Source organism: Lepidochelys olivacea, assembly GCF_965140295.1.
Source record: "Lepidochelys olivacea isolate rLepOli2 genome assembly, chromosome: 8".
Classification (NCBI taxonomy): Eukaryota; Metazoa; Chordata; order Testudines; family Cheloniidae; genus Lepidochelys; species Lepidochelys olivacea.
Genome location: NC_140418.1, coordinates 100672862 through 100685910, shown reverse-complemented (window position 1 = coordinate 100685910; position 13049 = coordinate 100672862). Strand labels below are relative to the sequence as shown.

The window sequence follows — 13049 nt, the reverse complement described above, 5'->3', positions numbered from 1 at the left end:
CACCCCTATTCAGTAAAAAATACACCCCTGATTCAATGGATCAGGCCCCCAGAGACAAGTCTTTAAAGGGAGTTACTGTTTCACAGCATGTTCATTTCAGATTTGCTGAGCACTTGAACTCACCTGAAAGTGTTGGGACTCGTTATATTTTCTTAGTCTGTTTGCTTGACATTCTCCTTGGATGCAACCAGATAACAAAAGCGCTCATCTCCTCGGAGGTTAAGCGACTGACTGTGTCTTTGGTTCAGAGCCATTACAAAACCCTCAATGTCTTGAACTGCTTACTGATTTGCAGGCCGCTTCAAACAGCAGTTTTGGCCTAATCTGGATGTCCGTTATTATTAATTTACTTTTGGTCACCAGTGCTTTGGTGACAAGGAGAAATCCGCACTTACAGACAGGGCTTGTGTGTTGACAAGCAGAGGGGCCCAAGGTTGTTTAAGCACAACCACACCACAGATTCCCTTAAGCAGCTCCGTTTCCTCCTCTAATTGGGGTATGGAGCTGACGAGGAAGAACAATCACAAACTGCAGCCTTTAAAGAGACTCTCAGGAGGAAAGGAAATCTCAAACTCATTTGGTAGACACTGAACCTGAGCCCGTTGCCCCCTCGCAGCTACTGGTTTCTAGCTTGTGCTTTGGCGGTTAGCGAGTCAACCCCCGTCTGCGCTACTTTGAGCTGAAGGGTCAGCCCAGGTTTTATGAAAATCAAGCTGCCGCCTAAGTTTTCCATACATCCTCACCAACGATAATAACTGTGATCTGGAACTGTTTTCTGCTCGCTGGCTGCTCATGGCAATGATGTATGAAGCCAGAGCAATGCAGCTCCATCTGCATACGACAAGTTGATGCCGCATAGATAAAAAAAAGAGTCCACATACCTGAAATAAAATAAAGGGCTGCTTTGAATAGCAAGCCAAGCAAGCGTGACATGTAAATCACCAAGGGAATGCATATTCAAGAGAAGCAGGATCTCATTTGTAGAGGGGCAGCCTGCCTCTCTCTCTCCACTAAGATTGTTCTTGATAAATAGGACTTTTAAAGGGAGAGTAAATAAGCAGTTGTCAACACACTGAGTGCACAGTGAGGAGGGAAACTAAATGTGAAGCTAACATGCATGTTTCTAAAAGGCCAGAGAGCTGAGATAATAAGACAAGTTATTAAAACAGAATCTAACTGTGTGACAATTCCTCTCTTCAGTGCTGCATTTCTTAAGTGTTATGCTAGGCTGCTCAGCTCTGTAGTTGGGTTTGGGGAATAGGGAACTATTCCTTGGAAGCTGTTTACCTTCATGGGCAAAGGAAGGGCTGAAGGGCAAAGGTAAACATCAATTTGCTGCATCACTTGGGCAGAATCAAGCCCTCCTGACCACCCAATTTTTGCTTTCACTAGCAAGAAATGATTTTCGCATCCATAAAATTTGCACAACTACGTAGGGCAAGAAATATATCATTTTTTTCCAGATGATGAAAGAAGAGGGAGTGTTGGGGAATGAAAATGGAAAACTTCAAAAAGTGAATGTTTTTCATCAACATATTTTGCAAATAATTTTGCAAGAATGAAAAATGGTTCCATTTCAAACCCCATAAAACAGAAACAATTTCAAATTTTTAAATGATTCTCTCCCCCTCCACCACCCCATTTTTGACCACTTCTTGTAAAGATTCGGTCCAGAGGCAGCACTGGGACCTAATGGAGCTTTTACGGTCTTGTCGCTATAGACTGGGGACAGTTAGGTCACCTCCATCTGGCATAGAAGAACCTATGACTCTCTGCTAAAGGTGTCTATTGCTCTGAGTATTAAGACAATCATACAAGTAAAGGGCTAAGAGCAAAATAAGGAGTAAACTGAAACAAAGAAATGGAAGGTATATAGTGTGAGGAACAGTCTTTTACCAGCAGTGGAAAGGACTATTTGATCTAATAGGCCTTTTCCCTTCTTGTATTTATAAATTGTGGAGCATAATATTACCGAGATTAAAGCAACAGGAACAAATATATTTCCAGTTATGTATTCGCAACTCAGCAAACTATTAACTTTAGAGTAGGGTTTACCTCAGATGTCCAGTTCAGATGCACTCAAAGCACTCAGAAGGAAGGATGAATTTGTAAAGGATACAGGCTTCCTCTGTATAGGGGACAGTAGAAGTAGTTCCTCCAAGGATGTAGCTGTAGAATGAGACTTCCAGCGTATAGCAATACGAAGTATGGTCCAATAAGCCACCGAGGAAGCGTCGTCCTGTCCCTGCCTTCACAGCGTCACGGTTGAAGGACGTGCTAGTCTGCATGGGAGAAAGATAATAACTAATCAGGAGAGCTCATGGGCATGAACGTGTATGGCTTGGGAAGGAGATTGTATAGATAGGTGTGAAATAGGATTGGCAAAGCTCATGTGTCCTGATTCTTATTTACACTAACCCACTTCAAGGTCCATTTAACATACAAACAAAATAACGGCCATAATGAGTCAGACCAGTGGTCCATCTAGCCCAGTATCCTGTCTTCCAACATTGGCCAATGCCAGGTGCTTCAGAGGGAATGAACAGAACAGGCAGTCTTTGAGTTATCCATTCCTTGTCATCCATTCCCAGCTTCTGGCAATCAGAGGGTAGGGACGCCCAGAACATGGGGTTGCATCCTTGACCATCTTGGCTAACAGTCGTTGATGGACCTATCCTCCATGAACTTATCTAGTTATTTTTTGAACCCTGTTGTAGTTTTGGCCTTCACAACATCCCCTGGCAATGAGTTCCACAGGTTACACTGCCAGAGTGGTGTAAAGACACCTTAGGATAAATGAGAATCAGGCACATGGAGCTTAAGGTTCTGTTCACATTGTGAACTACCTAACTAGTTTGAGTTCACAAATCTTTTTTGTGGTGTAATTTAAATCTTTTCCCCCTGCCACGGATACCATTCTGAAAGCATTCTAATAGGAAGCCCATGCTGTATATTAGGTAAAGCAGAACCCACCCAATTTCCCCCCTAAAAGCTAAGCTGGAACAGATGTCTGGGCTTTATGGAGTATATATTGTAAGTTATCATCTCTATCTTCCCCTGTCTGCCACTTCTTTCCACAGACTCTCCTAAGGAAAATGTAAACCAAATAACATTTGAGTTCCAGTCAAACTTTCTAACCTAAGATGTTTGAGTGGGTCTGAAGTTAGACCAAAAACGTTTGCCCTTCACTAACTCAAAGTTTAACTAGCTTTGGCTAACTACTTATTTAAAAAAAAATCCTGCACTGTTCTAAAGTGCAAGTAACAGTGTAAAACACAGTAGTTTATACTATTGCTGAAGAATACAGTAGTTTTTTTTTGGTAAGGTGGCCAACCAATGAACTTCAAAGTCAAACCCTACTTTGATGGATATCATCTAGGGTTTAAAGGAGAGCTCAGTCTCCATTCTTGTTCAACGCTTGGGCTCTAGGGCACTACTCCCAGTGTGGTGATGTATTCTGCAAACTGCAGACTTTTCCTATAGGCATTAGACCCAAAATGGCAGCTCCTTTCATACAGACCACTATCCAGTGGTGATAACCATTAGGCAGTATCAATCTGGGCTGAACATGAGCCAGTGACTCAAGAGCAAAAGGCTTACTAGGTCTGATTCTGCTTTGTTCTAGTAAGTGAAGGGACCTTACATTTCCACCCACTTTGAGGCCCTTTTATATAGCCAGGGCAGTATAAAAGGCCCTTAATGCAACTGAGAATTCAGGATGCTATGTCCATTATTAATTCCAGGAGCCATCCAGACCCTTTTTACCATGTTTGTTACCCAACATCACAGCAGGTGTCGAGCCCGACTGTTACTGAAAACAGAGAAAATGAGAATTTTATTTATTTATTAAAAATAATCTAGCTGCTCGAGCTGTTTAGTTTCCTGCAACTAAGACTGAGAAGATAACACTAACATTCAAATGCATAGCAATTTTTGATAAATAGGGTATACTGGATTATATAAACAAGAGAAACGTCTTCTGTTTTATTAGGATTCTGCATGTTTTAAAGTCTACCGTGTTATAAAAGTAGGGATTATAGGCTAATTGGAATAAAATAGAATCCAGTTTCTTATTAGTATTGCATTTAGAAGCTTCTGAATGGGACTTCTTGTAATCTTTGCACTGATATGACTTTTATTTCTTTGTTTTGTGGTAAAGGATACACAAGATATATCCCGCTTAACGTATACTAGGTGCTTTCAGGGTAGGTGATGCAAGACTTAAATATGCACTGAATATCTCTGGGGGCGAGGGAAGTAGAAAGGAAAGTGGAGTTAATAAGGACTGAAGTTGAAATGAATCATGAAGTTGACATGGAATAAAAAGTCAAGACCCTCTCAAAAAAGGAAACCATTCTGATTTCCTCAGAGCTACGGAGCCCAAGACCTTCTGGGATTCGGAGGTAAATCACTCCAGGTTTGTTTAGTCCATTAATTAGAAACATGAAGAGGAAGAAGAGCACACTAAATGCAGTGTTAGCGACTGACCCTTAGTGGACTGCCCTTAGTGGATTGTGCTTCCCATTAAGAGAGAGCACAAGAACATTCCCTGATCCTTTTTGCTACAAACGATTCTTTCAGATGTTGATCACAGAAAGAAGTACCAAACATTTCAGTGATGAGTTACCAAATAGCCATCATTTTGGCCAACTTGAGAAAGAAGCATGAAGAGGTTGTGATGCCTAACGGTTAAAGTAAAGAATTAGGATCCAAGAGCTCCCTGGATTTTAATCTTTACTGAGTCACTAGCTCCCTCTGTAACCTGGAGCTAGTTACCTAATCTTCTCATGCCTCACCAATAGGGGAAATAGGGCAACAAGCATAACCTCACCAATAACTAGATGCAGCATTTGAGGTGGTTTCCCACTGGCAAATAACCACAAAAAATTACAGGTATATGTACTAACAGGAAAATTATACATGAATGCATAGCGCCATGGAATCAAGGGAATACCAATAAATTGTGGGATACATTGAGACCCATGCTGACAGTCATCTGCTGGCCACGACCATCTCTGCTATCAGCCAGTAAAATCTCATTTCCAATGGAAGTTAAGCCATTTTAACCACACAGTAGTATGCAGCCGCCTGTTATAATGTCCATGAATAGTTTGAGCCCTTTACAAACCAATGACAGATTTCCCATAAACTAATATGAAGGCTGGATTTACCAATGCCATCCTCTTACCGCTCTGAGGCAATACGTAGGAACACACTAAACAACAAAGTTCAAGTTCAAACCAAAGTATGGTCACAGTTAAACAAAAGTGTTCAAAATTGTGTCTACATTTAAGCACCTAAATCATTGAAATAAGTGGCCCTATTGTCAAAAATATGGCACTTTCCAGGGCCTACCAGTAAAGTCAATAGATGCTACTGTGTAGAGCTGGTCAAAAGTTTTTGACTGAAACTTTACCTGCCAAAATGGTTTCTTGAAGGGAAAGTTGTAAATGAAACAAAACTTTTCCAAAGGTGGAGGAGTTTTAAAAAGTTACAGAGTGGAGAACAGAAAAACAATAACTAGAGAAAGGAAATAGTGATGAAAAACACACCCCAAACTCTGGACATTATTCACTTTATTACATTCAGTGGCAAAAAAATGGGAGGGAAGAGAGGAAATATGAGGGAAATGAAATTTTGAAAATTTGAATTTGTTCAGATTTTGTGAAAAATATCAAAGTAAAAAAATGTTACATTTGAAACCCTGAAAAATGAGGGTTGAAATGACTGAGAAATTTCAAATTTTTTAATGAAATGTTTTTTTGCATTTTTCGAAAAGCCATACTTCTGGCAGCTTAGCACATTTGAAAAATCAGGCCATTCATGGACTAAGAATCTTAATGTAAGGCCACGATTTTTTAAAATGGGTCTCTACGGTAACACAGGCAGACTGATTAGATGTCCTGGGCAAAAAGCAGGATTGCACGATTTGACTGGGCATGTTTTAGAACTGCTTATTTGGGTGGGGGTGGGGGCGGGAGGGGGAGGCTCCTGCACAAGGATGTGTGGGACAGAATAAAAAGGTACACATTTTGAGACAAACTAGAACAAAGAAACCCCATGCACAGTAGTGGAGGGGTTTTTAGCCCTCAGATTTGTACAGCAGAGTCCTCACTGATCAAGTCAGGACAAGTAGAAGGGGAGTGTGAAAATACAGGGCATTTGGCGGGGACCCTGAACAAATGGTACAGAATGAACTAACCTGTGGAAATGAATATTCTACTGTGTAGGCAATCTAGGCATGCCAGAAAAAGGGACATTCGATTGCACGTGGATTCAATAAAGAGATCAAACATATTTTTGGTGGGGTGGGGTGGAATACAGTCTCAGGCAATGCAGGTAATGTCAGTGGCGAACTAGTCTCTTGTTTCCCTGGGAGACTCTATTACCCTGAATCCCTTGCAAAGCAAAGTCATCATTAAGCAAATGCAGTGAGCATGCAGAGCAGGAAAGCAACTAAACAAATATTTATTTCTCCAAGTCTGAACCACATAAGTGTGTCAACAGCAACAAGAAAGGACAGAATCAGGAAAAAAAAACCACAAGGGACTTTGGAGCTCTTGAATGGGGAGATTTGTATAAAATCAACAGGAATTCATTATTAACACACATAGGTATACTAAAGCTCGCAGAGCAACTAAGTTTCCTGCCTCCCAAACGTTCCATGTAATAGAAGAACTTCTTGAGCAAATAGCTATCCAGAGGGCTAGGAGAAGCCAAACAAGAATCCAGGCTGTTAAAATGAAGCAGGTGGAAAGCCATAATACAGCAAAACAGAATGGCAAGCGTCATGATTACAAAGTCAATCTTGCCCATTCCACCCCTTTTGAGTCTGCTTCTACCAGACCTGGTGCGGCCCTGCTCTGCAGGGATTACTACGTGAGACGTCAGCACCTCCTGCATGCCTCAGAGCTGTGCATCACAGGGGATCTCTGCATCCTTAGGGGTTTTTGAGGCTGTGGCCATCACAGGCCAGGGATGAGAGTGGGGTCAAGCCAGTGACTTTAAGATTATGAAGATCTGCTAGCATTCCACTATGGAAAAGGAAGTGCCAACAGTTCAAATAAGCCTGGCTGCATGCTTGCACTGGGAAGAGTGTAAGAAGAATGTTTACTCCCCCTGGATGGGCTATCTGCTTCGATCCCATGGGGAGGGGGTGGGAAGCAGCTGCTACCTCAACTTCTGCACAGGTGGGCAGGAAGTGGGTGGAGCCTAGGGTCTGTTCCCCCAGTGGCTGGCCAGAACAGCTGAGGAAGCATAAAAGGGGAAGCGAGCCAGACTAATAAAGGGCTGGCACAGCTTACTTCAAGGGAGCAGCGGGGACCAAACTGTGACTCTCTGACGCCCTGCTCCTGAGACAGTGCCATTTTGCAGTGCGCCTTACTCAGGCTGGACTACAAGCTGCCAATCCAACACAAAGAGAGTGAAGGAACACTGCATATAGACAGGAAACAGATGAAGTAAGAGGGAAACCATGCTGTCATCAACCAACTTGAAACCTGGTTGCAGCTAGCACAGTCCTGAATGCAATGTTGATAGGGCCTGAAAGATCAATCTTCAATATGGCAAAATATAATTCCCATTTTCTCCTGAAATTAGATTTTGATATATGTGACATACAGAACATCCGTAATATTCCACAGCATGGGTGCACACACAAACAGGGTTAGATGGAGGATAATAAACCCACCACAAAAACTGTTGTCAAAGTAACCTGAATGGCCACATGTTCCAAATTATCTTCGACCTAGTTTGCAATGTCCACACCCAAATTCTGCACATTATCACTTGCGCATGCAAAGAAGATCTTTTCCGAATAAAAAATTGATCTGAATGCACAAATAGGTTAATGAGTGTAAATTCTGCCATTTGCACATGTTGGTGAAGTTGTGCACAGATTACACATACAACATTGGCAGCACAGACACACATAATCTGTTTTGACTATTTGTCCTGATGGGTTAGATGGAGACCCACAAAAACAAAGGAATTCAGAGGTAAAGATAAATTGCTGCCCTTAATGCTCTTTGTTATGCTTTGGCATTACAGGGAATTATCAAAGATATGCCGGTTTATCCCCTCGCGTGTTTCTTTTGGAAAGGAAGTTATATTTTGCAATGTCTCCTATTGGGTGATAATCCCTATATAGGATGCTCGTGGTTTGCTTGCTCAGTGGTTGAGCAATAAATGTTTTACCTACTGGGATAAACCAGGATTATGCATACAAATTGTTCTGTGATCTTTACACATCATCACCAGCAATGGTCAAGTGTAATCATTGGTCAACTAGAACATCTCTGAGGTAATCCATTAATGCTGTCCACAAATGAACTCTGTGAAAAGAATACTCAGATTTCTTAAACTGGGTTCACCTCTCTGAACCTGCTGCTCATAGCCCCAGAATGCTTGGCGTAGTGAAAAAAAAGAAAGATAGTTGTTAGAGGACAAAAGAAGAAAAAAAGAATGACACAGTTGTCATCAAGGAAGACTGGAGCTGCCACTGGGAGGTGGCTGAACCCCAGAGTGTGCCAAATCCGGCTCGGTGAAGAGTTTTACACCATCATCAGTAACTCCCTCCCTCTCTAGAGCTTTCTACCAAAGTCTGGGGAAGTTGGACAGGAAACATAGAAATGCACCATCTAAGAAATCTTTCCCAAGGAAAACTGTAAATCATGACATTACAAATTGTTACTCTTTTGCTATCCTCCCAGCAGTGTATCCTAAGAGCCGGGCAACTGGCAGCTATCTTTCACCTTATGGATTGAGCTAATTACTTCCATGGTGTGCCCAGCAGCCGCTGCTCTGACCCTGCCAGTCTCGCAGTCGGTAGCCCATCAAGCAGCTATCTTACTAGCAAAAGTGTTATCTCCGTACTTTTCCGAAAGCAACGAGGAAGCTTCATACTTCTAAGCCAACTTAACTCTCTCCTCAAGCCAGCTCCATTAACTCTCTTAATCGACTGGAAAGCATATGTTTTAGTGTTTCCCATGATAGCCCATTGACTCTGCGCAGAAAGGGTCTGGAGATATGGAAACCATGGAATCCAGGAGGCAGACTTTTTGCTTTATTTCTTTTATAGCGAAATGTAGCCAGCCTCTGAAACATAGATGAGATTGCTTAAAATGAAGGGAGATAGCAGCAGAAGTGGGAGGCTGATTTGAAGGAGGTGGCAAGTAAAAGGGAAGGATGCTGGAAGTAGAGATGTGATAAACTATTAACAGACCTCCAACTAATCACAGACTCATGTGCACAACTCACCCTACAGTCTCAGGACGTTTCTGATGCAGAGAGGGAGATGTATTTAATTTCTTAGAATAACTAACCATTCCTGAAGTGCAGGAGATTTGAAAGGTCAGGCGCAATTTGAATACGCATGCCATAGTTTGGAGCTTTTCCAAACTACTTTTGGTCCGCAGAACCAGGCTCAAACACTTATAAGAATGGGCCTTGCCCCACAAGATTCTGGTTCTTTCTGACAACAGCTGGGAAGATAGCATGTCTCACAATATTCCTGGAAGCAGGAAATGCCAAGATGGACAGCAACAAGATAATGAAGGAACATTGTCTGACCTATTTCAAGCCTTGCAGTTCACAGTCAGAGAGGGTTCATGGGAAGGTTCTGATTTGATCTGAACCCGTTTGTCCAGCCCTAAGAATGAGACTGACATAGGCCTGAATCCAAACCGCAGAACCAAAGATCCTTAAACTGTAACAAGCTTTATCAGGTTCTACTGAGATGCCTCATTTTTCTTTCTTCCTACTATTCAATATGAAGTACCCAGCAGTACAGCACTGCAATCACATTGCAGGGCCGACATAAACACAACCCACACTCAGCCACTCTCTCTGGATTTAAAGTGTGATTCTACTCAGAAAGAAAGATGGTTAAAAAAGCACTTTGTTACTGTACACACCGATATGATCCCTAAGGGGGGTCCATTATCCCCTTTATACGCCAGCACAACCCCTATTAGCATTAATGGAAGATACACACATGCATCAAGGGGATATCAGAACCTTTCCCCTCTTAAGTGCCTTCTGAGTCATGCCTGCTTAAGTTTGCTGACAAAAACAGATTGTATTGTCTGGTCAGCAGCCCAGGGCTGTGAAGGAGGGAGCTGTTATGCGCTCCTGTCTCATGCATCATCAACAAACTGTCAAGTTACGTTTTGACTCCAGAATCTCTGTGGCTGAAGGAACTAATGTTGTCCTCCATGGAAGTGAATGCAACTGGAAGCCAAAATAAAGCATATTTGCAAATAGAGGGTGGATTCATAGATTGATCAATTCTAAGGCTAGAAGGGACCATTATGATCATCTAGCCTGACCTTCTGTATAGGACAGGCCACAGAACTTCCCCCAAAGTAATTCCTGGAACAGATCGTTTAGAAAATCACCAAATCTTGATTTAAATATTGGCAGTGATGGAGACTCCACCACGACCCTTGGTAAGTTGTATTCAATATACAGTATGGAAGCACACTGGGCATAGCACACAATGCAGGAGACAGCTGGTGGTTGAGCATGGGCAGCACTAAGCCTACTAGTACATGTCTGCAGGGTGGCATCCACTGTTTCTAATTCTTTCAGATTCTCCAGAATTCCATCAAGCAACAGTCTCTGTTTTGTAAGCTGCTGTAACAGGGTCTGACCTCCTCCACCACTGGACTCTGCCATTGCCTCTATTTCCACACTCCTAGGGTTTTTCAAAACCTTCCCAGACTTCCATGCAAGTGTAACACTCACCCCTTCCAGGACCTAGTTCAACACAGCTCAACAAAACAAAACAGGCCTGCAGCAACCTCAAGCTGGGTCTTTCCTTGTTCGATCAAGGGCAGCCTCATGAGTCTCAGCAGTCCACTGTAGCCTGTTGATGCAGAGCCAAGGGGGACTCCCTCCCACACTTGTTGGAAGTCCCAGCCTGGCCACCTAAACCAATGCAAGTGTCAATTCCCTTTCTCACCCCCTGCATTATCTGTTACAGATTCCTGTCTTCTAGTGAAACTCTTTCTCAGGGCCTCCTAATTCCCTCTTTTATTCCTGTCCCTCATTGCAGTGGGAAGCCCCTTCCCCGGTCATGTCTGACGCTGTAGAATCTTCCTTACAGGTCTCTCATCTGTCGGTCTCTTTTCCAGCTGATCAGGTTCCTTTTCGTGAGAAGCACAATCCCTGTCTACCATTACGTTCTGCCTGGTCACCTGACTCATCCACTGGCTGACACCAAACCCATCACCGGGCAGGCAGAAAAGTCAGCACCGTCGGAGCCTCCCGTAAAGGCCGAGCCCACCCTGTGACAGGTGTTGATTACGTACATATGTTCTATAAATGCCTCCCAGCCAGAGTCAGGAAAAGAAGAGCTGCTCTTTGTAGAGATGACCTCTGCTTCACAACACGCACCCTGCTGCTGAAAAAGCCAGAGTTGGCATTTTGTAGTATTCTTTTGAGCTGATAATCAATACTGTTTAGTACAGTGCAGCTCTGGGGCCCTCACTTCTCCTGCTCGTCCATGAAAAATAAGAAACTGCCTCAAAAGATGCACAAGAATGCCCTGTAGCAACTGCCTGAGGTGCTATAGGTTACAGCCACGTTATGAATATTGGCGCGGGGAAGGAGGGAATCCTGGCAGGGCACTGACAGAAATGACACACGTTTCGGACACTGCCACAGAGCCAGACAGACAAGGCGGCACAACTACCAGAGAAGCAGCAATCTATATGGCGTAACCTGTTGGGAAACTGATAAACCCATCATTAAATGGCAAGCCCACAATTAATTCCAAGGCGTGGATGGCGAGATCACAAACTGCTCTCAGGCAGGGGCCCCAGCTCCTGGAAAGCCCAGCTGGGAGACAATAACTCTGAATCTCAAGATCCTTCTGGGTTCCCCCCTGCTCCAGGGAGGGAGTAAACTATGCTGGGTCAGTACCTGATGCAGGGGTATGCTCCCCAAGGCATGCAGAAGTATTAGCTCCCTGGAGCTTACTTCCTCTCCCATGGTGCAGGTGAGGCTGCAGGTAGCCAGTTCCTTATTATTAATTCTATGTACAGTGGTAGTGTCTAGGAGTCGGTTACACAAGGTGCTGTCCATCCACACCTAACAGCCCTGTGATGCTCCACTTGCCAGGCCACAATCCGGCCCCAGATGGTTGATTAAAGTAACAGTGAAGGTCTGTGTATATGTTACTTTACCAGACTAAGTGCTAACAATTTTAGAGTAACAGGAAAGATGTTTCACCCTCAAATATACAGGATTTCTTCCCTTGGGGTTTTAAAAATGATGCATTTACAAGCAAAATGATAAGAAAGTAGCAGAAAGAAAAATAAACAACAACAACTGCGTAGCTTGTGGGTGTTTATTTCCCCCTCTCGTCTTAGTGGAACAGATTAATTTGAAGATAAGCCTCTGGGTAACATGGGGCTGGACTGATTCACTATCATGTGACAGATCAGTTTCATTTGGCCAAGCATCTCCAGAGGGCAGCATTCTTGGGAGACAGAGACATACAGGCTGAGAAACATACAGTTTACAGACTGTTGCCCGTGTCACCACAAACACATCCCCACTTCCCCCTCAAAGTATAGAGCAGCATGTCCAAGGAGCAGTGAACAAAAATGTATCCCAAAAGGGAAACAAATACATAATGGATATATTTGTCTTCCTGGAAATGACACTGGTATAAGACAACAAACAAGGCGGTAGAATCATTTCTATTGCGTTCTGGTTTTGAGAGATTTCTGGGGAGATCTGTTGGTCTTGCATTAAGTTGACAAAGCCTGCCTGAACACAGCAGTCATTGGTATTCCAGTGACAAGGGAGTTTTGTCTAAATGACCGAAAGACATGTACAAGGGATGTATCCCTGCTCTGGTCAACTACACGTACCTGTTCCCTTCCCCGATCCCATTTGCAGTGCTAATGGCCCCTGCTCAAGTCCAAACCAACTCTCCTTCTGATCTTTCGCTTGGTCCACCACTTGTCACCTGGGATTAGCCCCTGCATTGATTCATAGTGCTTCCCTCAGTGGTGCCCCAGAATGCAGAGTGATTTCAG

General features: G+C 43.3%; 1 protein-coding gene across 2 annotated transcripts in view; it reads right to left on the bottom strand.

Annotated features, from left to right (window-relative positions):
- The window catches only part of BEND5 (BEN domain containing 5), a 1397007-nt gene that overhangs the window by 120437 nt on the left and 1263521 nt on the right, over window positions 1–13049 (bottom strand). For both annotated transcript variants that reach the window (XM_084637918.1, XM_084637919.1), the window contains one exon: window positions 2120–2282. In XM_084637918.1, coding sequence (XP_084494044.1) covers window positions 2120–2282 — 163 coding nt within the window. The remainder of the gene's footprint in view (window positions 1–2119; window positions 2283–13049) is intronic.